Below are 24,142 nucleotides of genomic sequence, written 5' to 3'. Positions count from 1 at the left end.
TTGTCCCCGTTTGGATGTCAAGCAACTTCGCCTGAAGGACCCCTGCTTCGATTTCGCTCAAAACTCAAGACACCGCTCCCGAAGTCTTCGGGAAGCCAGTTGAGACTGGGTGATGAGCAGCTGTCTCTCGGCGCGGGAGGCTTAGGACCGGCGAGGAGGCCTGTGAGAGGCCCTTCCAGACAGGCGTTCGCTTCGGGCAGCCCGAGCTGCCCGAAGGGCCCCCCCTCCCGGCTCTCCGCTGTTCCCGCCCCCTGCGCCCTAGAGGGCTGAGTGGCTGAGTCCCACCCGCGCCAGCTCCCATCTCATTAGGAGCGGCTCAGTGCAGCGGGACGGGGCGAAGCGGCTGGCGCCCGCGGAGCGCACCACACTGCCCGGAACGCGGCACCATTCTCGTCCCTCCAGCTGCTCCCCCGGGACCTTCCAGCGGCTTCGCGCGCGCACGGTGAGCGCCATCCCGGATCGAGGAGCTGCAAAGGGAAGAGGGCCGCCGTGCACCAAGTGTCCTTTCTCTCGGGAGCGCCTTGTCCCAAGTGCTCCGCACCCCCCCCCCCCCCCCCGGCTCGGACCTCCCTCCCTTCTCCCTGCCTCGGAGAGCCACCGGTCCCATGCCCCCCTCCCCCCCACTCCCCCCGTGGAGACCGTTGCCTTGGCCGTTGGCTGCCCGGCCTCGATGCCCCGCCCCCGACGCGAGCCCGGGTCCCCCGGGGGTGAGCCACGGCCGGGGTGGGTAGGCTCGGGTCCGCGGCAGCGCAGCGCGGGGGAGGGGAGGGAGGGAGGGGCGGGGCGGCGCAGCCCGGCGCCCCGCTGGCGGGTCGCGCGCGCGTGCCCGCGCTCTCTTCCTGCCGGCGGCGCGCGCCGCCCCTTCCCCCACGGCTCGCGCAGGCTCCCGCCGCCCGCTGCCCGCTGCGCGTTTTGTCCCGCGTCTCGCCCCGTCCGTCCGTCCCCTGACTCGCCGCCTCTTGTTCTTCCTCCCGCTTTTCTTCTCTCTCCCTCCACTCCGATCTGAAGATGCCTTCGGCCACCAGCCACAGCGGAAGCGGCAGCAAATCGTCGGGACCACCACCGCCATCGTCGGGTTCCTCCGGGAACGAGGCGGGGGCCGGGGCCGCTGCGCCAGCTTCTCAGCACCCCGCCACCGGGACCGGCGCCGTCCAAACCGAGGCCATGAAGCAGATCCTGGGGGTGATCGACAAGAAACTTCGCAACCTGGAGAAGAAAAAGGTGCCCGGCATGGCGGGAGCGGGAGGGCTTCGCTGGGTCCCGGAATCCCCGCCCCCCCACCAGCCTGTCCGCGGCCGACGGAGCTTCGGATCCAGAAAGCGGGCGCCTCGGGGTGGTGCCTGTCACCTGACCCGGACGCGCTGCCCCCAGGCCTCGGTTAACTGGAGCCCCGGGTGGGTCTGGCCTTGATCTAGGGAATGGGATTCCGAGGTGGGGCCCCGTCGGCTCCGATCGGGCCAGATAGGGAAAAAAATGGGACGATCCGCGGTGTGCGACACTTGGGGGCAGCCGACCGCCTCGTGGAGCTGGGACGGCCTGAGTCCTCACGCCGCGGGGCTTGTGCACCCCGTTACCCTGCGTGCGGCTCTTCGTCCTCGAGCGGGAGGATCGCTCACCCGGGGGGCCCGTTTGGAGTGGTCTCCTCTCTGCTGTCCTTCCCTCCCCGCCCTCGAGTAGGCTCCTATGTTTCCTTCTTTGTTTCAATTGTCTGGGTGCCCCCCCCCCCCCCCGGAGGGGGCTGCCCAGGCCCAGCCCAGTAAGGAGATGATCTTCATCAGCGACCTTTCCCCCCTGGGGGACTGTAAAAGTGGCTGGGGGTCTCCAAGGATTGTTGTTCGCCGGGTGATGGGTTCAGGGTAGACCGGAGACGGTCGCTAGGTCTCCGCACATGGAGACTGAGTCTAACATGGCGGCGGCTGCGAGTCGAGAGGGAAGCGTTGTACAGGAGCTGCATTGTGAGCACAAAGCGAAGGCAGAGGGGGAGGGCAGAGACCAGCAGCCACCCCAGCCGGCCTCCCTCTCCCCTCCTAAAAAGTCGAACCACACCCACATTTTTTCATTTAATATTGAGCCATTCGGTGGTCACACATGGAGATATCTGCCTTTTGTTTTGTGTTTTCAGAGCCGGACAGTGTGGCAACTCTGTTTTGAGGGACATGCATGGAGAGAAAAGACAGGGAGAGTAATTCAACCCTGGGTACGATAGTAGTGGCTAGAGAAAAACAAATGGGCTCAACATTAGGCAGTTATTAAATTTGTGACTTAGTGTCACTTTGTCCTTTACCTCCAAAAGTAAAATACGGCTTCCTTTGACAACTTCTGCTTGCTTCTTTCGAGTACACTGTGTTTTTGTTTTTTTTTTAAATCTTGAATTGTGAAGAAACCATTCTAAATGGCCATTTAGCCACCTTCCTCATAGTATTAAGTAATTGAGATAGTAATTTTTTTGCCTAAAAATTTGGGTTATGGACAATGTATTGGAAAGAACTGGTGTTCTTAGTGGTAGGCCTTAGTGGTAATTGCTTATTTACTGGTTACTTAGTTTTAAAATCGAACAGTTACCTTGACACTTTTCTGTCTCCATATTTAAGGTTGGAAGTTTTGCTTAAATTTCCTGGAATTTCTATTAATTTGAGAGATACAATCACTTGAGACTGTTAGCTTAAGAGTTCTTTTATTTTGATGTACGAGTGTGCTTTTTTAGTAAGTGGAATAATAGATTTGTTGTAACAAAGCAGTGAAAATATCTAAAGTGTAGCTGACTTTAAATATGGCCTAGAGTAAGAGTATCTTAAGACCACTGCCTCTTGATTTGTCAAGTGATTTTAGTTTTTTGGTCACTCTGACAATTTGAGTATCTTTTAAACATTTCCTAATAGAGTAAACAATACTGTGAATCTGGCTGATGTTTGAATGGATTGCCTTTTGAATTTCTAGGAAATCTGTTCTTGTCGAATAGGAATCAACATAATAGTTTTAAGTATGGGTATATTAGGGATAGAAAATTCTCCAAAGGCAACTACATAAAGCCAGGTGTTGATGTAGTTGTGAAGCCAGTGTAGTTGTGAAGTGACAGATTCTAGTGTTAAAAAGTGTATTTAAAAAAAACCCCAAACCCTAGTTTATAAGCCCCAGTAGGCTCTGAATCATGGCTGGTCACTTGTGTATAGGAGTGTATAACAGTACATTAACATCTCTTCCTAAATTATAGAGAGTGTAATACAATCATTTTTATTGACTTGGTTAGTACATCCTGAAAGATTGTCTTGTAATGTTGCACACTTAACTGCATGAAATTAACATATACTTAGGTGTCCTTTTCTGTCAGTGTTTGGGTACTAAATAACAGAAAAGGTCAAGTTACGGTTAGCTGAAGGTTTTTGATAAGCTACCTACTTGTATGTAGCTGTTCTACCTACTTATTAAACAGTAGAATTGACAGTACTGATGAGGCTTAATTGCTGTTAAAACATTTTATTGAGAAACTCCAAAGCATTCTATTTTCCAAAACTTAGGTAAATTTGGTTTGTAATTCAATAGGTTGTTTTCTTTATGAAAAGATTTAGCAACATTTATTTTTCAATAGGAGTAAGCCTTTATAATGTACCTAAGATAGGATTTGCTTTATAAATCTGTTTTGAATTAGGCTTTATAAATCCTAATAGAGTAAAAGTGATTTTTTTTTTTTGGAGTGGTGCCAGTCCTGGGCCTTGAACTCAGGGCCTGGGCACTGTCCTTCAGCTTTTTTGCTCATGGTTAGCCCTCTGTCACGAGTCACAGCGGCTTCTTGGGTTAGTTGGAGATAAGGTGTCTTGGACTTAACCTGCTTGGTCTGGGTTTCAGTTCTGATCTTCAGATCTCAGTCTCCTAAGTACTAGGATTTCAGAAGTGAGCCACAGTGCCTGAAAAGTAAATTTTAGAAACTGCATTTCTTCTTACTTCAGTCAGTTCAACAACTTATATTTGAACTGTATTTGATCCTTAACTTGTTTACATTTGAACTTTCTGGATCAAAATTTTTTCTCCCTGGAATTTGAAATTTTGATCCTTAACTTGTTTACATTTGAACTTTCTGGATCAAAATTTTTTCTCCCTGGAATTTGAAATTGTTGTAACAAGTTACTAAATAGATAGGTAGTATCATTTTTGTAACAGAATTGAAACAATTGTGCTTCATTTAAAAAACAAAGTTACTTATTTTCTAGTAGTTTGAGCCACTAGGAAAAAGTTCAGTGAAAATACATGTTTAACTTGGATGAAATAGATTCTCTTATATAATGCAACTAAGTGGCTTGGTGGTTTTTGAAATTTGGGTACTAAATAAATGCTCAGCAAATAGAGGAGTTTTAAGGAGAATCAAATGTAAAATCTCATTTACAAATCCTTTTAAATAGGTAATGAGGGAATTGAATGATGTATTCTACCTAGTTTTGTTATCAGGTCTTCTCTACAGAATTGGGCCTTAGGCTATATAAGAATATGTTACAAAACTGAGTCTTAATTTTAACTAGGAGCTCATTTGATATTGCAAGATGCAATCAGTTTAGATTTAAAATAAAGGAGGCTTTAATAGATGGCATTTAAAATGGCTATACTCTTTACAAACATAACTAAATAGATTTAGTGGCCAGGACTTTGGTAGATGAAAGACTAGTTTTTTGTTTTTTTTTTAAAGAAAAACTCAAAATAGTTTAACAGGCTTATAATCAATGTATAACCCAGACTGATAGCCAAAAAGTAATGTTTTTATATAGCATCACAAAGACTAGCTTTTTTATATCTTTGCAGTTAATATTTATAACAACATAGTTTGTGAGTGAGGACATTTCTTTTTGGAGCACTGCAGTGTGCCTCAGAATTTTTGATGCAGCTATTTAGGATTTATGTTGAGGCTTTGAAATACACCCAATTCTTAACCATTTTATACATACAGATTTTCTTGGGGCTGGCATCTGTGGTTTTTCTTGACATTTAGGATTTGTAATGTGTTAGCTTCTCCCTTGCTCTCTGTCCCTCTGCATTGCAGAGGGCAAGGTTCTTTGTTTTGCATTTACCTTGCTACTGGGGGAAAAAGGAAGTTGTAATGAAGTTTGTGTGTAAAACGTGGAGAAGTTAAACAGAATTTTTTCATGTAATAATGTGTTTTTTTTTTCTTTTGGGAAGAGAGTAAAATCATTGCCTGAGAACTGAATTAAAACCTAGCCAAAATATTTTTACATTAGGATAATTCCTAATATATTTGAATGATGTTTTGTGTGATTTATAGATTAAGTGTATAGTTTGTCATAATTTTAAGTAAATAAATTAGTGTGTTAGATAAAGATTGATAATTTCATCTTTCTAAGTCAAATATTTTTACTTGCAAAGATTAAATTTAGAGCAAATTTCTCATGATTTGTTTTATTATACTTTTAGAACTCTTTTTTTTTTTTTTTTTTTTTACCTAGTCCTTGGGCTTGAACTCTGGGCCTGGCCTTGCTCAAGCTGGTGCTCTACCATTTGAGCCACAGTGCCACTTCTGTTTTTTTTTTTTACTAGTTTATTGGAGAGAAGAGTCTTCGGGGCTTTCCTGTCCAGACTGGTTTCTAACCTCTATCCTCAGATGTCAGCCCCCTGAGAAGCTAAGATTATAGGCATGAGCCATAGGTGCCTACCCTGTTAGAGAATCTTAAGGTTATTATTATTTTTTTTTGGTCATGGGGTTTGAACTCAGGGCCTGGGCACTGTCCTTGAACTCTTTTGCTCAAGACTAGTACTCTACTACTTTGAGCCACAGTGACGCTTTTTGGTTTTCTGGCGGTTAATTGGAGAAAAGAGTTTCAAGGACTTCCTTCCCTGCCCAGCTGGCTTTGAATTGTGATTCTCTTAGATCTCAGTCTCCTGAGTGGGTAGGATTACAGGTGTGAGCCACCTTTGTCCAGGAAGATTTTTCTTTAATCCATCTCAAACTAGAATTGGTAAAACCTATCTAATGGAAGAGGAAAGAGAGAAGCTTATATAAAATAACCCAGTCAGAGGGGTAATTTCCAGGATCTATGATAATGTTTTATGGGGGTAATTAGAATTTGTAATGTTTTGTAGTTTCTGTGCAGTTCCCCATGTTTAATTATCCCGTAGAGCTAAGTAAGAACTTTGTTTCAAGTATGTATTATTATTACTATTTTTATGCCCTTTGTGGGGCTTCAACTCAGGGCCTGGGTGCTTTTTTGCACATGGCTATTCCTCTACCACTTGAGCCACAGCCCCACTTTTGGCTTCTTTTGGAAGTTACTGGAGACCCTTTCCTGGAGGGCCTGAGAAGGTGGCTTAGTGGTAGAGTGCTTGCCTAGCATGCATGAAGCCCTGGGTTCATTTCCTTAGTATCACATACACAGAAAAAACTGGAATGGGCGCTGTGGCTCAAGTGGTAGAGTGCTAGCCTTGAGCAAAAGAAGCTCAAGGACAGTGCCTAGGCTCTTGAGTTCAAGCCCCAGGACTGGCGAAAGAAAGAAAAAGTCTCTTGGACTTTGTTGCCCCAACTGGCTTGGAGCTGCCATCCTCAGATTTCAGCCTCTTGAGTAGTTAAGATTACTGGTGTGAACCACTGATCCCTGGCCTCAAGTACATTGATTGATTGACTGATTGATTGGTTGCTGGTCCTGAGGCTTGAACTCAGAGCCTGGACTCTGTTCCTGAGCGCCTCTGCTCAAGGCTAGTGCTCTACTTGAGCACAGTGCCACTTCTAGCCTTTCCTGTTTATGTGCTATGTACTGAGGAATCAAACCCAGGTCTTCATGCATGCTAGGCAAGCACTCTACCACTAAGCCACATTCCCAGCCTCAAGTACTTATTTTTAATTGCAGTTTTTCTATTTTAAAAGTGGATACACATGAAGAAAGGTTTTGTTTCTTTATTGTTAGACTTTTATTAATGTCATGTTGCTGAACTGTATGTGTGTTGTCTATGTAATGGGGTTCTGCAAATAGAAGTGAGGTAAAGTCCTAGTGAGGTGTTATTGGGGCATACTATTTGTAGTAAAATGAATCTTTAAAGTTTAAGCTGTCTCAAGCTTGTATGTTGTAAAGCAGAAAAAGTTTGAGGAAAGCATGATCAGTACAGGAAAAAGCAGGTGTGACCACCTTTTTGTCTTTAGTTATTATTCCAGCCTCCTGAACATTCTCTTTGTAACTGGTTCTTTTTCTTGGGGGAAATAGATGGTAGATGGTCAGCGGAGAAGAGTAAGAGTAAGAGAAGAGGAGACATTCAGCTGAATTTGGAACTGTAAATTGCTTGGCTTTAGCTTCTCTTGTTTTTCTTCCATTAGCTGTGTTTTTATTGGATGCAATATATATAAAACATGGAAGACAGAGACTTTTGTTGGACAGAATTCAGAACTCATATTTCCTGAGGAAAGGGGAAGGTATGCCTCTTAACTGAGCTCAACTGGAGTCATCTATTTCCTTTAATTTTTTCTACTATTGTCTATACTTTTTTTTTTTTGTTGGTCGCGGGGCTTGAACTCTGAGCCTGGGCACTGTCCCTGAGCTCTTCAGTTCAAGGTGAGCACTCTACCATGTGAGCCACAGTGCCACTTTTGGTTTTCTGGTATACTTTTTAAAATTTATTTATTTTTAGTTTGTATACTTTGTTTTTGACATTTTAGACTACTTTAGGCTCTTTTACTAAGTGATAAACTTGTTAGGAGCAGACTATTAGTAAATCATTCCACAGTGCTTGCTTAGCAAGTACTGAATAAGAATATTATCTCCAGTCAGATGCCTGTAATCCTATCAGGAGGCTGAGTTCTGAGGATGGTGGTTGAGAGCCAGCCCAGGCAAGTAAGTCCATGACACTCTTATTTCCAATTAACCACCAGAAAACCAGAAGTGGCTCAACTGGTAGAGTGCTTGCCTTGAGCTGAAGAGCTGAGGGACAGAGCCAAGGCCCAGAGTTCAAGCCTCATGTCCCACCTGAAAAAGACAAAAATCTAGGTAGTATAAGCAAGACTTGTAAGAGGACAAGGATCAATTCTCATTAGGACCATTATAAATTATTGGATATTTTATTTTATTCCCCTCATTATTGTTACTCAGAAACAACTGAAACATAGCTGGACTCTGGTGACTCCATAGTTGTAGCTAGTCAAGAGGCTGAGATGAGAATCATTGGTTGATGAAGGGAGTCTGGGCAGGAAAGTCCTAGATATTATTTCCAATTAACTACCAAAAGGTGGAAAGTGGAGCTGTGGCTCAAGAGGTAGAGCGCTAGCCTTGAGCCGAAGAGCTGAGGGACAGCGCCCAGGCCCAGAGTTCAGGCCCCACGACCGGACCCAAAAAAAAAAAAAAAACTTCATTGTTTTTCCCTCCTGGCACTACTGGGGATTGAACTCAAGGTTTTGGACTTGTGAACAGATTGAGTTCTGTTCACAGCCTTTCTTCCCTCTCTTTGTCTTATCTATGACTCTTGATGGCTGAGACTACAGGCATGTTCTTTCTTCCCTTTCTTTTTCTTGCATATTTTGCCCAGGACTCATCCTGCAGTCCTCCTACCTATGCCTGATGGCTGAGATTCTAGGCATAAACTACCACATCCATTTTATTGTTTGAAGTTTGGAGATACCACCTTTTTGCCCAGCCTGGCATGAACCCTATTTTTGCTTCCCAAGTAGCTGGGATTATAGATGTGTGCCACCAAACATTTTGTTTTGCCCAGGCTAGCCTCAGACTTGAGATTTATCCTGCCTCTACTTCGTGAGTACTGGTATTGCAGATGTGTTAGTATTTTCTGCTTAGTTCATTATCTCCTGATATTGAAGTTTCAAGGAAAGTATATAAACCATTCAGTCACCTGAATTCATCTTCAAGTGTAGCTTGGTTAAATCCTTTGATTCAAAAGTTAACATTGTTGCTGATCATTATTCAAATCTGCCCTTGTGCTGAGGATTGAATGCAGGGCCTTTTACATACTAGGCAAGCACACTACCGCTGATCTACATCTCTAGCCCTTAGCTTTAGATTTTTTTTTTTTCCTTTTGGTGGTCATGGGACTTGAACTCAGGGTCTGGGTGCTGTCCCTGAGCTCTTTTTGCTCAAGGCTCGTGTATTCTACCACTTTGAGCCACTGCACCACTTCCAGTTTTATGGTAGTTAATTGGAGGTAAGGGTCTCACAGAAGCTGGGCTCTGATGACTCATACCTGTATTCCTAACTACTCAGGAAGCAGAGATCTGAGGATCTTGGTTTGAAGCCAGCCATGGCAGAAAAGTCTTACCTCCAATAAACTTCTCAGAAAAAGCTGGAAGTGGTACTGTGGCTCAAGTGGTAGAGTATTAGCCTTGGCCAAAAGACTTAGATAGTGCCCAAGCTCTCTGTTTAAGCCCCCAGACAAGCAAAAATCCAGACTTTTCCTGCCTGGGCTCACTTTGAACTGTGATCCTCAGATCTCAGACTCTTGAGTAGTTAGGATTACAGGCATGGGCCACCAGCACCTGGCTAGCTTTACTTTTTTTTTTTTTTTGCAGTTGTAGGGCTTGAACTCTGGGCTTGGGCACTGTCCCTCAGCTCTTCAGCTCAAGACTAGTGCTCTACCACTTTGAGCCACAGTGCCACTTTCGATTTTCTGGTGGTTAATTGGAGATAAGAGTCTCATGGGGACTTTTCTTCCCTGGGCTGGCTTTGAACCATGATTCTCAGATCTCAGCCTTCTGAGTAGCTATGATTAGAGGTGGGAGCCATCAGCACCTGGCCAGCTTTTTATTTTTTAAGAATGTAATTCAAAGTAAGTGATGCTGGAACTCTTTTTTGACAGTACTTTTTCTACTAGGGTCAGCTGCTTCCATTCATTCAGATTTATGTGCATGGACAGTAAGGTTTTTTTTTTAACAGGATTTTTATTTTGTTGTTTTTAATTAATTAATTAATTTGTTTGTTTGTTTGTTTGTTCCGGTCATGGGGCCTGAACTCTGGGCCTGGGCGCTCTCCCTCAGCTCTTCAGCTCAAGGCTAGCACTCTACCACTTGAGCCACAGCGCCACTTCCGGCTTTTTTCTTTTTGCTTATGTGGTGCTGTGGAATCGAACCCAGGGCCTCATGCATGCAAGGCAAGCACTCTACCACTGAGCAACCTTCCCAGCCCTGTTTTTAATTTAATACTTTTAGTTGAAATTAAATTCCTGCTTACCCGGCTTAAATAGCTTATAATGAGGCCTTAGGTAATGTCTGATTTAGTTTTTTTTTTTTTAAACAACTCACACTTTTTAGTGTTAAACTCTAGCATTCTTATGTTCTAACTTATTTTCTAGGGCCTATAATAAATGAGCTTATTTCTCCACTAAAATATTTCATTGTTGGACAACTCTTCATGTTACAGTGAGCTGTGCCCTATTCCCTCCCTTACCTCTGATCCAACTCCTCCTGTTAAATATTTTGCTTCCTGGAGCATCATAGATCAGTGCCATCTAAACAGGCATCTAACAGTTTGAAGATAGAGTATGGATCTTCTAAGGATTATAGTATATGTTTTCAGAGTTGATGAGACTTTTGTTGCACCAATGTGCGCGCACACACGTGTGCATACACACACACAAATGAAAACCAACTTAATCACTCCCAATGCACATGTGAACACATAACACACACACAGAAAGGCTTTCCCTCATAACTGCATAATGTCCAGATACTATTTTTCAAGTCATCAGTGCCTATGCTCGGGGCTGCTTCTTCTACAGAAATAGCAATTCTGACTTTGCTCAAATGAGAAACTCCACTTCCTATTCTCCTTGTACTACACCAATTCAAGCGAGAAAGAATTAGCCAGGAAAATTCCTAGATGCAGCAAAAGTCTCATCATACCTGTACTGGTCCTGTGGCTTGAACTCAAATCCTAGCTGCTAGCCTCTACCATTTGAGCCACAGTTCTAGTTCTGGCTTTTTGATGTTTAACTGCTGATAGTCTTGGAACTTTTTGCCCAGGCTGCCTTCGAACTGCAGGTCTCAGATCTTAGTTTCCTGAGTAGTTAGGATTATAGGGGTGAAGCACCATTGCCTAGCTTCCAAATTTCTCTTGATATCAGAGTTTTTTCCAGATATTGATTTTTTTTCCCTCCTAACCATCCTTATATCTGTTAACAATTGTTTAGCTTAAAATTTTTTAACTTTTTAAAGATTCTCATTTCTCTTGCTATTTTTAAATACATAATTAAAATGGTTTCAGTTATTTATGGAATTTTTTGATACAACAGTAAAGAAGCAAAACTGAAGAGGGTCATCTATCTTGGCTGTTAACTTACTGTACTGATTTAAAAATCCCATTTCATACGGGGTACAGTAGTTTATAACTGAGCTAAGAGGATCATCTCTGAAAAATAAAGGCTGAGGGCCAGGGGGCATGGGCTCAAGTGACGGATGCTAGTCTGTAAGGCCCTGAGTTCACACTCTAGTACTATAAAAAAACAACAACAAAAGTAACTTGGAAGTCTTTGGAAAGAATGGTTGGTGTAGATGTTCTGTGACTCAGCAAAATAATCTGATTAGAAGGAACATGGCAGTAACACAGGCCGAAATGAAGTGTAGCTGGGTACAGAAGCTTTCTAAGGGCAGGAGGGGCACAAAGGATTTTTCTGGAATTTATGATGGGCAAGTTACTAACGGCTCTTTCAATTTATAGTTAAGTGAACTATGCTTGATAATAGTGTCTCACTGGCAGAGCTGGCTATCTTGATGGTTTAAATTTAAATGATGGGTAAAGTCACCTCTTTAAAACAATCAGGAGATAAGAATGGGACTGGATAGCACACATTTGGGTAATTTTTTATTACCTTTGATCTCTGAAGTCTTTTTACATCTATATTATTATGCCTTTGTTCTATAGTGCCTCTTCAAAGACTTTGTAGTCTGGGAAATGGATGGTCTGATTATTATCTGTTATACATGTGATGCTTGCTATAAATGAATACTCAGTATGTTCAGTAGTTGAAAAAGCAGTCTGAAGCTCAATTTCATGATGGATATTTCAAGATGGAAAAGAACAGATTAATATCTGGTAGGCTTTCTGATGAAGATACTTTATGCTAGGAAAAACCATTTTCCAGAAAACGTGAAGTACTCATAAATTCAGTATGAGTAGTTATTAACCAATTCGTCTTTATCACTTCTGTGAGCTAGGCAGCCATGTTCTAGCTTATGTAAGAAGAAAGCTATATTGTATGAATCCTTCTCCTGTCCTTGTCCCTTTGGTTTTGTTGGATGAACTCACTGGTCATTTGAATAGAAAGTGAAAATAGGGATGGAATCACTTATGGTATCTTAGCTGCTCCTCTATAATAGATAGCAAATGATGGTATTTGGACTAGTGCAATATCATATATGTCCCCTGTCACCTAAAGCTACTACTTAGGAGCTAGAATTTAAGCTTTTATTTGAAAATTATATTTTGAAAATACTATTTGCCTTAGAGGCTTTCTGATTCTAGCACAGATTTTTCATATTTATCACTGTATTTAATTATAAAAGCCTCTTCTGGGGTTTCAGCTCAATTTTTTTTTTTTTTGTCAGACTAAGACTTGAACTTGCTATCTGGCTAGTTGGTGCTCTACCATGTGAATTATACCTCCATCTCTCAGCTCTAGATGTAACAAAAATGTACTAGTTGTGTGTTGGTGGCTCATACCTGTAATCCTAGCTACTCAGGAGGCCAAGATTTGAGGATTGTTTTTTGAAGCCAACCCATGCAGGAAAGTATGTGAGGTTCTTTCTTATCTTCAACTAAACCACCAGAAAACTGGAACTGGAGCTCTATGGTTCAAAGTGGTAGAATACTCGTCTTGAGCAGAAAGCTCAGGGACAGCACTCTGGCCCTGAGTTCAACCCACAACCACAAAAGCCCCAACAAAACAAAAACCCAAGAAGTACTAGGTAGAAACTCTTCAGTGTTTAGTCACTTTTCTGTCACCGTGACAAAGCAGCCTGAGAAAATTATCTTGAAGGAGTGGGGGGAAGATTGATTTGGCTTATGGTTTGAGATGTTTTAGTCCAGTCATTTGGCTCTATGTCTTGGGCACAACGAAGCAGAACATCATGATATAGAGCCATGTGGGTGGAGTAAAGCTCCTTACCTCATGGTAGTTGCCAAGAGGAGAGAGGGATGAGTTGGGAACAAGATACTCCAACCTGCAGGTGCCAATGCCTCACCTCTGTAATCCTAACTATTCTGGAGGCTGACATCTGAAGATTACTGTTTGCCACCAGGTTGGGCAGAAAAGTCTGTGAGACTCATAACTGCAATTGACTGTATTCTCCATTTAACCAGCAAAAAGGCAGAAATGGAATGGTGTGGTTCAAGTGATAAAGCACTATGAGTGAAAAAGCTCAGGGACAGTGGCTAGTCCCTAAGTTCAAGTCCCAGGACTGATACACACAGTGCACACGAACATACACACACACACACACACACACACACACACACACACACACACACACACACACACACACACAGAGATAAAGCCAGTATCATCTCCCAGTGACCCATCACATTGTGAGTCCATCAGTAGATTAATCCATTGATGCTTGTTTCCAGGTTCTACTAGACTTGATACTTTAAGGAAATTTGAGGTATTTGACCTACATGAATATTTTTCAACCTTAGGTGTATATAGAATCACCCAGAGGGCTTGATAAAACACTAGTTAGTAGATGGTAACTTCAGAGTTTCTGATTGAATAGGTCTGTAGTGTTGCCTTGAATTTCTAAGTTTTTCAGTTGCTACTGCTTTGAGGACTGCACATTTAGAATCACAGACTTAGACAAACAGTCTTTGCTATGTAGAGATCTAATTATATGTAATAATAAATAGAGATCCCTTCCAGCTCATATGTATATGGTGATAATACATCTTAGCCGTTAGGAAAATTCTGTGCTGTCAAAAATGTTGTGGTGGGTGCTAGTGGCTTATGCCTATAATCCTAGCTATTCAGTTGGCTAAGATCTGAGGATCAAGATACAAAGCCAGTCTAGGCAGAAAAGTCCATTACCTGCCAGAAACCTGGAAGTGGCTCAGTGGCTCAAAGTGGTAGATTGCTAGCTTTGAGCAAAAAGAGCTCAGGGTCTGTGTCCAGGTCCTGAGTTCAAGCCCTACGACTGGCCCCCCCCCCCCCCCAAAAAAAAAATTGATTAGGTGGTAGTTATTTATAATAATAGTGAAGAAATTACTAATAGTTACTGAACCTGTTTAAAGCTCTGATGAAACTTTATTGTGCTTAGAAAAATGTTTCATAGATTTGTAGCCTCTATTTGATGTACTACGTTTTTTTTTTTTTTGGTCAGTCCTGGAGCTTGAACTCCACCCAGTGAGTTCTTTTGCTCAGAGCTAGTGCTCTACCACTTTGGGCCACAGAGCCACTGATATACTATATCTTTTGATTAGGTGGTTGAACTTGATAAGTACAAGGAATCATGAGCAGTGAATTTTGGACCTTTTTTGTGTGTGGGGGAGTCCAGTTGTGGGGCCTGAACTCTGGGCCTGGGTGCTGTCCCTCAGCTCTTCAGCTCAAGGCTAGCGCTCTACCACTTGAACCACAGCGCCACTTCCGACTTTTTACTTTAGGAATCAAACCCAGGGCCTCAGGCCTGCAAGGCAAGCTCTCTACCACTGAGCCACCTTCCCAGCCCTTTTGGAGTGTTTTGAAAATCTCTATTAAAGGGTTTTCTTTTGAGATGAGGGACCAGTTATGGGGCTTGAACTCGGGGCCTGGGTGCTGTTCGTGAGCTTTTTTGCTCAAGGCTAATGTTCTACTACTTTGAGCCACAGCTCCACTTCGAGTTTTCTGGTCATTAGAGATAATGAGTCTCATGACTTTCCTGTCCAGGCTACCTTTTGACTGATTCTTAGATCTCAGCCTTCTGAGAAGCTAAGATTACAGGTTTGAGCCACCAGTGCTTGGCTAGACTTGAGTTTTCATACTGTTTTGTTGAAGTCTAGAGTAAAAGTGAACATTTTGCTGTGTGATTTAGTGACTCGTGATTTCTACACTTCTCGTGTAACCTAATTACACTAAAAGTGAGCTTTTTAGTTTAAAGTAGAATGATGTTGTGCAAGTTGACATTGTGTAAAGAAAAATGGGCCATTTGACTTAATAAAAACTCACTGTCGGGGCTAGGAAGATGGCTCAGTGGTAGAGCGCTTGCCTTGCATGCCTGAGGCCCTGGGTTCAATTCCTCAGCACCACATAAGCAAAAAGAAAAAAGCTGGAAGTGGTTCTGTGGCTCAAGCGGTAGAGCGCTAGCCTTGAGCTGAAGAGCTGAGGGACAGTGCCCAGGCCCAGAGTTCAGGCCCCACGACCGGACCCCCCCAAAAAAATTAAAAACAAACAAAAAAAACTCACTGTCATTGCCTTTAACCTCATTTCTGATCTGAATTTTTTTTTTTTTGGGTCCGGTCATGGGGCCTGAACTCTGGGCCTGGGCGCTGTCCCTCAGCTCTTCAGCTCAAGGCTAGCACTCTACCGCTTGAGCCACAGCGCCACTTCCAGCTTTTTTCTTTTTGCTTATGTGGTGCTGAGAAATCGAACCCAGGGCCTCAGGCATGCAAGGCAAGCGCTCTACCACTGAGCCACCTCCCAGCCCCTTCATTATTCTTTAAAAAATATTTATTGTTATTATAGAGGTGATGTACAGAGGGATTACAATTACAGGAGTTAGGTAATGAGTACATTTCTTTTTACTTTTGTTTCTTGACAGTCCTAGGACTTGAACTCAGGGCCTGAACACTGTCCCAGAGCTTCTTTTTGCTCAAGGCTAGCACTCTTCCACTTGAGTCACAGAGCCACATCCAGCCTTTTCTGCTTACGTGGTACTGAGGAATCGAACCGAGGCCTTCGTGCATGCTAGGTCAAGCACTCTCCTACCACTAAGCCATATTCCCAGCCCCTACATTTCCTTTTGTGCAGTGTCCTCTGTTCCCTCATTCTCCCCAGTCCTCCCTCCTGTCTCCACCTGTAAGTTATATAATTCACTTAGCAATGTTCAGTGAACACCACTGCTACACTTTTTCACCCCTTTTCCCTGGAGTTCTGTACTTTCCCTGATACCCTCTTGAAGATGTATATTAATAATTCTTTTTTTTTTTTTTTTTTGGCCAGTCCTGGGGCATGCACTCAGCCTGGCACTGTCCTGAGCTTTTGCTCAAAGCTAGCACTCTACTACTTGAGCCACAGCACCACTTCTGGCTTCTTCTGTTTATGTGGAATTGAACCCAGGGCTTCATGCATACTAGGCAAACACACTACCCCTAGGCCACATTCTCAGTCCTATTCATATTCCTTATTTTTTCTGTTTTCTTTCTATTCTCTCATCCTTACCATAGTAACTGAATTCTTAACTTTTGTATTACCTGAGTTCAAGGCCTCTTGCCCCCTTTTGCTCACAGCTGTCATTCTGCCACTTAAGCCACACCCGAAGTTTTAAAGAGCTCTTGGATTTATCTGCTGGGCTGTCTTCACATGGAGTTTCTCAGATCCCAGCCTTGGGCAGCTAGGATTATAGAGACGAACACAGGACTATAAGGCATGAGCATTGGTGCTTGTCCTGAATATTTTTTCTTTGGAGTCTTATTTAATATCACTAGCCTAAGAAACTGCCCAAGTTTTCATCTTAGGGGAAAAAAGGTAGCTATTTTTCCTCATCCTTGTAGTAACAAAGCAAAGTTGCCTGTATGTGAAACAGTAGTTTGGAAGTATCTCTTATGTTATTCAAGATAAATGGATGTTATTCAAGATAAATGGGTAAGGTTTATCAAAGATGACTGACTATACTTGTGGTTTATTCAGAAAAATAGGTTCTCTAAACCTGCTTATCCTTTTCTAAACTACTGTAAAGAGTAGTGTCTTTCATTACAAGTAGTATAGTTCAACAATGGTCAAAGTATTTCAATTTATTTCACTGTTAAACTTACATAAGTTTAATATATTATCTGGAGTATTCTAAAAATTATTTAATTTGAGATGGAGAGAAGACTGCTTTGAGTTTTTTCATTTTAGCATTGTTAAACTGATGTTTTAAATAAGGAATGTAATTCTTTCTTTTTTTTTTTAAATATAGGGTAAGCTTGATGATTACCAGGAACGAATGAACAAAGGGGAAAGGCTCAATCAAGATCAGCTGGTAAAGATAATAAATTTCTTTCTTTCTTTCTTTTTTCCCTTTTTCTTTTTGTCGGTTGTAGGGCTTGAACTCAGGGCCTGGGCACTGTCCCTGAGTGTTTTTTGCTCAAGGCTGGTGTTCTACCACTTTGAGCCACAGCACCACTTCCCGTTTTCTGGTGGTTAATTGGAGATAAGAGTGTCACCGACTTTCCTGCCTGGGCTGGCTTCGAACCAAGATCCTCAGATCTCAGCCTCCTGAGTAGCTAGGATTACAGGTGTGAGCCACTGGCGCCCAGCTAAGAAATTAACTTTTTATTGACGATATTATGTTCATCATTTTAAATAAGAACATTTTGTGGTTCTCTTTGTGTTTGTAATAAAGTTGGTTTTTTTCTCTTAGGATGCTGTATCTAAATACCAGGAAGTCACAAATAATTTGGAGTTTGCAAAAGAATTGCAGAGGAGTTTCATGGCATTAAGTCAAGATGTAAGTAAAAGGTTGTGTGTGTGTGTGTGTGTGTGTGTGTGTGTGTGTGTGTGTGTGTGTGTGTGTGTGTGTGTGTGTGTGTGTGTGTGTGTGTGTGTGTGTGTGATATGTGTGTATCTGTATGTGGTCCTGGGACTCAAACATGTCTTGGGCTAGTGTTCTATCTCTTGAGCGCCACATTGCCATTTATGGCTTTTAGTTGGTTGATTAAAGATAAGGCTGTCATGGACTTTTCTGCCTAGGCTGGCTTTGAACCTTGATCTTTGTATCTCAGTCTATTTTTTTTTTCCCTTTTTCCCTTTGGTCGGTCATGGGGCTTGAACTCTCAGCTCCACTTCTGACTTTTTCTGCTTATGTGGTGCTGAAGAATCAAACCCACGGCTTCACACTTGCAAGGCAAGCACTCTACCACTGAGCCACCTTCCCAGGCCCTGTATCTCAGTCTTTTGAATAGCTAGGATTACAGGCATGAACCACCAGCTCTTGGCCATAATCTCCTTTTACATTTGATGACCACCCCACAATTTTATCAGTTATCAAAATAAATGTGTTTATATAGTTGGCACATTATTAGGAATTTTTTTTAAGAAAGTGGGTTTACTCCTAGTTTTTAGTTTCATACAGTTTGTAAAATATAGTTCAAGTCTGATAATATGGCTCTGTCACTATCAAAGTAGAAAAGTAACTCCCATAACACTGGAAGAGGGGGATAACATCCATGCATATATTTCTACATAAAGTTTCTTTTTGTTGGTTGTAGGGCTTTAACTCTGGGCCTGGGCATTGTCTCTTAGCTCTTCAGCTCAAGGCGAGAGAGAGCTCTACCACTTGAGTCACAGTGCTACTTCTGATTTTCTGATGATTAAGTGGAGATAAGAGTCTCAGGGACGGGCTGGGAAGGTGGCTCAGTGGTAGAGCGCTTGCCTTGCATGCCTGAGGCCCTGGGTTCGATTCTTCAGCACCACATAAGCAAAAAGAAAAAAGCCGGAAGTGGCACTGTGGCTCAAGTGGTAGAGCGCTAGCCTTGAGCTGAAGAGCTGAGGGACAGCGTCCAGGCCCAGAGTTCAGGCCCCACAACTGGACCCAAAAAAAAAAAAAAGAGTCTCAGGGACTTTCTTGCCCCAGCTGGCTTTGAACCATGATCCTCATATCTCAGCCTCCTGAGTAGCTAGGATTACAGGCATGAGCCATCAGCACCTGGCCTTAAACTTTTCTTTGGATGTCATTAAAAAGGAAAAACAGTTACAAATAGACCACTTGCTATCTGTGAACAAAAAAAGACAAGTGAATCTTTTGAAATACTAAAATGTATAACCAGCATATTATCAACATGTACATAATGCACATCAAAATGATGACATCTTAAAATTTCACAGACCATCAGGAATTTTAAGGGATACTAATAGACTGCTGCTTTTTCTTTTTTTGTGCCAGTACTGAGCATAGACTCTTCATTCTCTTTTGGCTTTTTCATGCTACCATTTGAGCTGTACCTTCACTTTCCGGCTTTTTGGTGGCTAATTGGAGATAAGAATCTCATGGACATTACTTCTTCTTGGGCTGACTTTGAACCACAGTCCTCAGATCTCAGCCTCCTGAGTATCTATGACTACATGCCTAAGCCACCAGCACTAGACTTGATAGACTACATTTTAACTGTTCTTTGTATCAATACTTGTTTTTCAGAGAGGCACTTACTGGCATTTGAACTCCTACTTCCTAAGCAGGTTCTTTACTGTTTGATTCACACCTGCTAAGGCCTCCCCTCCTTTGTATCTTGACACAGTAGAATGGTTGGCTTTTCCTAAATACCTTTTGATATGATAAGCCTTTGGAAACAAGACAAAGCTGAATTTTTCTTTGACTATCTATGAAAGTCAAATAATTTGTTGAGACCATCTTACTGTTCTCCCACAGGATAAAAGGTGGTAGAAGGGAACATGAACTCACTTGGCAAAACTTTTGTAGTGGAGTTTATCTGTTTGGAAGGGGCCCTTGTGACCACAGTAATCTCCCAGAAGCCTTAATACCTTTGAGGATTCTACTGAGGGGACAAAATTTTCAACATAAGAATTTTGGGGAAAATAAAAGAACACAGTCTATAAGTAGGTATTTGATTTAGATTAGAGCTTCAGGCTTGATGAAGGATGCCCAATTTCTCTTTTTCTCCCTCCCTTTTTTTCAGCATGGTTCAAAGGAGCAGGGTTGCTATGCCAGTAAATAGAACCTCTATTTCTGAAGCTACTATCCCTGTGTTAGTTAAAATACACTCTGTTTTAACAATCTGGTGTTTTTAGGAACTTGGATCTGGGCTTCAAAGTAGTGCTTTGATTCTCTGCCATATTTTCCATAGTGGGTTTTTTTGAGTTGGGAGGCTTGTGCTGGAGCTTGAACTCAGGGCCTCATGCTTTCGTTTGGCTTTTATGAGGATGGCTGGCATTCTCACTTGAATCACATCTCCAGTTTTGGCTTTTTGCTTCTGGTTAACTGGAAGAAAGAGGTTTAAATAAGAAATTAGTTGTGCTGATACTGGGGCTTGAACTGAGGGTAAATGCTATCCCTTAGCTTTTTTGTTTAGTCCTTAGTGGTCCAGTAGAGCCATAGCTCTACTTCTGCCTTTGCCCAAGCTGGCTTAGAACCTTGATTCTCAGATCTCAACCTACTGAGTAGCTAGGTTTACAGGCATGAACCACCAGTACTTAGCTGGAGGTTTGAGTCTTGAGGAATTGTTTTCCCAAGTTGGCTTTCAACTATTGTACTCAGGATCTCTCAGCTTTCAGAGTAGCTAGGATTATAGGTGTGAGCCACTAGGGTGTGGGCTTTTTTTTTTTTTTTTTTTTATCATTTACTAAATATTTTTCTTCTAAGTAAATTAAAGATCTTCAGGGATGGAGGCATGATTTAAGAGTTAAAATGCTTGCCTAGCAAGCAGGAGATTAAAGAAGAAGAAAGGGCTTTTTCAAGCTAGCTGTAATTGGTTTTGTTTTTCCCTTTTCTATTGAAAAGTAGTTTTTCTTATTTTACTTTTTTCTGTTAGTTATGGGGCTTGAACTCAGCGCCTGGGTGCTGTCTCTGAGCCTCTTTGTGCTCAAGGCTATCGTTCTACCACTTGATTCACAATGTCACTTCAGGATTTTGAGTAGTTAATTAGAGAAAAGAGTCTTTCAGGAACTTTTCTGCCACTTCAACGGTGTTCCTCAGATCTCATTCTCTTGGATAGCTAGGATTATAGTAGGCATAAGCCACTGGTGCTGGCTTTATTTTACCTTTTTTTTTTGGTCAGTGGTGGGGCTTGAACTCTGGGCTTGGGTGCTGTTCCTGCGCTCTTCCGCTCATGGCTAGCACTCCTCTTGAGCCACACCACCACTTCCGGTTTTCTAGTGGTTTATTGGAGATGAGTCTCATGGACTTTCCTGCCTGGACTGTCTTTGAACCGTGATCCTCAGATCTCAGCCTCCTGAGTAGTTAGGATTACTGAGCCACCAGCTCTCAGCTTTATTTTACTTTTGTTTTCACATTCTTGCTTTTTTTTTTGCTACTAGCTACCCTTAACTTCTTCCAGTATTGAAAAGCTCATCCATTTTAATATGTGATACTTAGTCCTTGAAAGTTCTTGATCATTCTAAATTGTGTCTCTGCTCATACATACTATTTATTCACTAGTTATTTATTGCTAAGATCATTGAACCACTCTGCTAACATTCAGATTTGTATTTTTTTTTTTTTTTTTTTTACTTTTACCATTCTTTTTTTTGGGGGGGGGGGGGGTCGGTCATGGGATTTGAACTCTGGGCTTGGATGTTGTCCATCAGCTCAAGGCGACCACTCTACCACTAGAGCTACAGTACCACTTCTGGTTTTCTGGTGGTTTATTGGAGATAAGAGTCTCATGGACTTTCCTGCCCTGCGCGGGCTGGATTTGAACCAAGAGTCTCATGGACTTTCCTGCCCTGCCCGGCTGGCTTTGAACCGTGATCATCACATCTCAGCCTCCTGAGTAGCTAGGATTATAGACGTGAGCCACCGGCTCCCAGCCTACTTATATCATTTTTTTGGTCTCCATTACTTTTAACATAGGCTTCATATGACCCTATTTTTGTTTTTTCTCTCTTTGTTAATTATAGTGAGGCTTTAGATAAGGAAAAACGAGAGTGAAAGCATAGCCATGGTTGTTAAAAATGCTGACCTTTTAAAAATCTCCAAGGTAATGATAAGCCTGAAAATGGAAGAGCGAAACTTGCTAGTGGTATCCCTTCAGTCTTTGTGGAATAAATACATTTGTACTTATTATTAGTCATCTTTTACTGCCAGTTTCTTTTGTTCTGCCTGCTTTTTCTTACTCAGTAAAATAAAGAGTTTTAATCACTGTGTGTGTGTGTGTGTGTGTGTGTGTGTTTGTTTGTATGTGTTTGTGTGTGTGAGAACTGAGGCATGAACTCAAGGCCTGGGTGCTGACGTTTTAGTGGTTAATTGGAGATAAGAGTCTTTCAGACTTTCCTGCCCAGGCTAGTTTCAAATTGTAATCGTCAGATCTCAACCTCCAAAGCAGATAGGATTTTAGGTATGAGCCCCTGTGCTTGACTTCAGTCATTTTTAATATTTTATGTTATTTTTTTTTGTCGGTCATGGGGCTTGAACTATGGGGCTCGGGTGCTGTCCCTTGAGCTCTTTAGCTGAAGGCAAGTGCTCTTGAGCCTCCATGTCACTTCTGGTGTTTTGGTGGTTAATTGGAGATTTCTGGTACTTAATTGGAGATAAGAGTCTCAGGGACTTTCCTGCCTAGGCTGACAATCCTCAGAGCTCAGCCTTCTGAGTAGCATGGATTACAGGTGTGAGCCGCTGATGCCTGGATTGATTGTTGGGGCAAGGGAGCGTAGTCACTGGTAGGTTTTGGCATCTTGTTTGATTTTTTTTTTTTTTTTTTTTTTTGGTTGTTCATGAGGCTTGAACTCAGGGCCTGGGTGCTGTCCTTGAGCTCTTTTTGTTCAAAGCTAGTGCTCTACCACTTTGAGCCACAGCTCCAATTCTAGTTTTCTGGGGGCTAATTGCAGATAAGAATCTTAACTAGGCTGGCTGGCTTTGAACTGAGATCCTCAGATCTTAGCCTCCTGATTAGCTAGGATTACAGATAGGAGCCACTAGTGCCAGGCATTTTGTGAGTTAGAAAATGGTGCTTAATAAAAATGAGAATTTTTCATAGGTAGCTTTTAACTTTTTTGGTCTTACATTCTTCTGTAGATTCAGAAAACAATAAAGAAGACAGCTCGTCGGGAACAGCTTATGAGAGAAGAAGCTGAACAGAAACGTTTAAAAACTGTACTTGAGCTACAATACGTTTTGGACAAATTGGGAGATGATGAAGTGCGAACTGACCTGAAACAAGGTTTAAATGGAGTGCCAATATTGTCTGAAGAAGAATTATCGTTGTTGGATGAATTCTACAAGCTAGTGGACCCTGAACGGGACATGAGCTTAAGGTACAGTGATACTTGGTAACAGAAACTTACAAATATTTAATTAATAAACTGAAAGGTGATTAGTTGTATTATTTATTATAGGTTGAATGAACAGTATGAACATGCCTCCATTCACCTTTGGGACTTGTTGGAAGGAAAGGAAAAATCTGTATGTGGAACAACCTGTGAGTATAACTAAAAATTTCTTCAGATTTTTGTCTTATTTGTGCAAGTGAGGTGTTAATGTGACGTTCCCATCATATGCAAAATAGCCCCCACTCAAATTCCCACCCCCATCTTTCTCATCCTCCACTGTTGTTCAGCTTCAGAAGGCTTTGTTGTTCTTGTCTACCTAATCTTGTTTGCATATTTTAGGATTATAACATCTATATAGCTAATGAAAAGGTATTCATGTACTCCAATTAATGTTTTTTTTTATTGTGAAAATACTGTACAGAGGGGTTATAATTACATGGGCAAGATAATGACTACATTTCTTATCAAGCATTGTAGCCTCCTTTGTTTCTCCTTCCCATCCCTTCCCATCCTTCCCCCACCCCCCTCCAATTAATGTTTTTATATACATCTTGTTTTTAGCCATAAAGTTTTGAAAATAGGTACTTCTGAATTGAATCATGTATTTCTGAAGTGAAGAAAAGCATGAAATGTTCATTATTCTGAGTTGATGGTAATAGTTTTATTAGGATTAATTCTGTGGTGTTTTGATAGAATTTTGTTAAAAGTTTTATTTTTCTGTATGTTGTCCAATTGAAATAGCCCTGCTACATATAGATCTGCTACACAAGGCCAGGAAAGTGCTCTCCTATCTTGAAACAATTCCTTCCCGTTATCATTTCCTGGATGTTGTCCCTGAGCTCTTGTGCTCAAGGCTAGCATTCTGCCACTTGAGCTCTATTTTAGCCTTTTTTTTTTTTCTTTTTTAAGTGCTGTGGTCTTGGAGGTTGAACTCAGGCACTGTCTCTGAGCTTTGTTGCTCAAGGCTAGTGCTCTACTACTTGAGTCACAGCTCTGTTTCCATCTTTTTTGGTGACAAGAATATCATAGACTTTGCTGCCTGGACTGGCTT

The 24,142-nt window shown here is 42.1% G+C and overlaps 1 protein-coding gene across 1 annotated transcript in view; it reads left to right on the top strand.

Moving 5' to 3' along the window:
- The first annotated feature begins 288 nt into the window (after positions 1–288).
- The window catches only part of Caprin1 (cell cycle associated protein 1), a 43,763-nt gene continuing 19,909 nt past the window's right edge, over positions 289–24,142 (top strand). Inside the window, exons 1-6 of the mRNA XM_042691714.1 lie at positions 289–442; positions 1,009–1,221; positions 17,069–17,131; positions 17,513–17,599; positions 22,838–23,076; positions 23,158–23,240. Of these exons, the coding sequence (XP_042547648.1) occupies positions 1,009–1,221; positions 17,069–17,131; positions 17,513–17,599; positions 22,838–23,076; positions 23,158–23,240 (685 nt within the window). The 5' untranslated portion in view covers positions 289–442. The remainder of the gene's footprint in view (positions 443–1,008; positions 1,222–17,068; positions 17,132–17,512; positions 17,600–22,837; positions 23,077–23,157; positions 23,241–24,142) is intronic.

The sequence above is a fragment of the Dipodomys spectabilis genome, unplaced genomic scaffold (genome assembly GCF_019054845.1).
Source record: "Dipodomys spectabilis isolate Male_0828 unplaced genomic scaffold, ASM1905484v1 ptg000145l, whole genome shotgun sequence".
Lineage (NCBI taxonomy): Eukaryota > Metazoa > Chordata > Mammalia > Rodentia > Heteromyidae > Dipodomys > Dipodomys spectabilis.
This window is presented reverse-complemented; position numbering and strand designations above follow the sequence as displayed.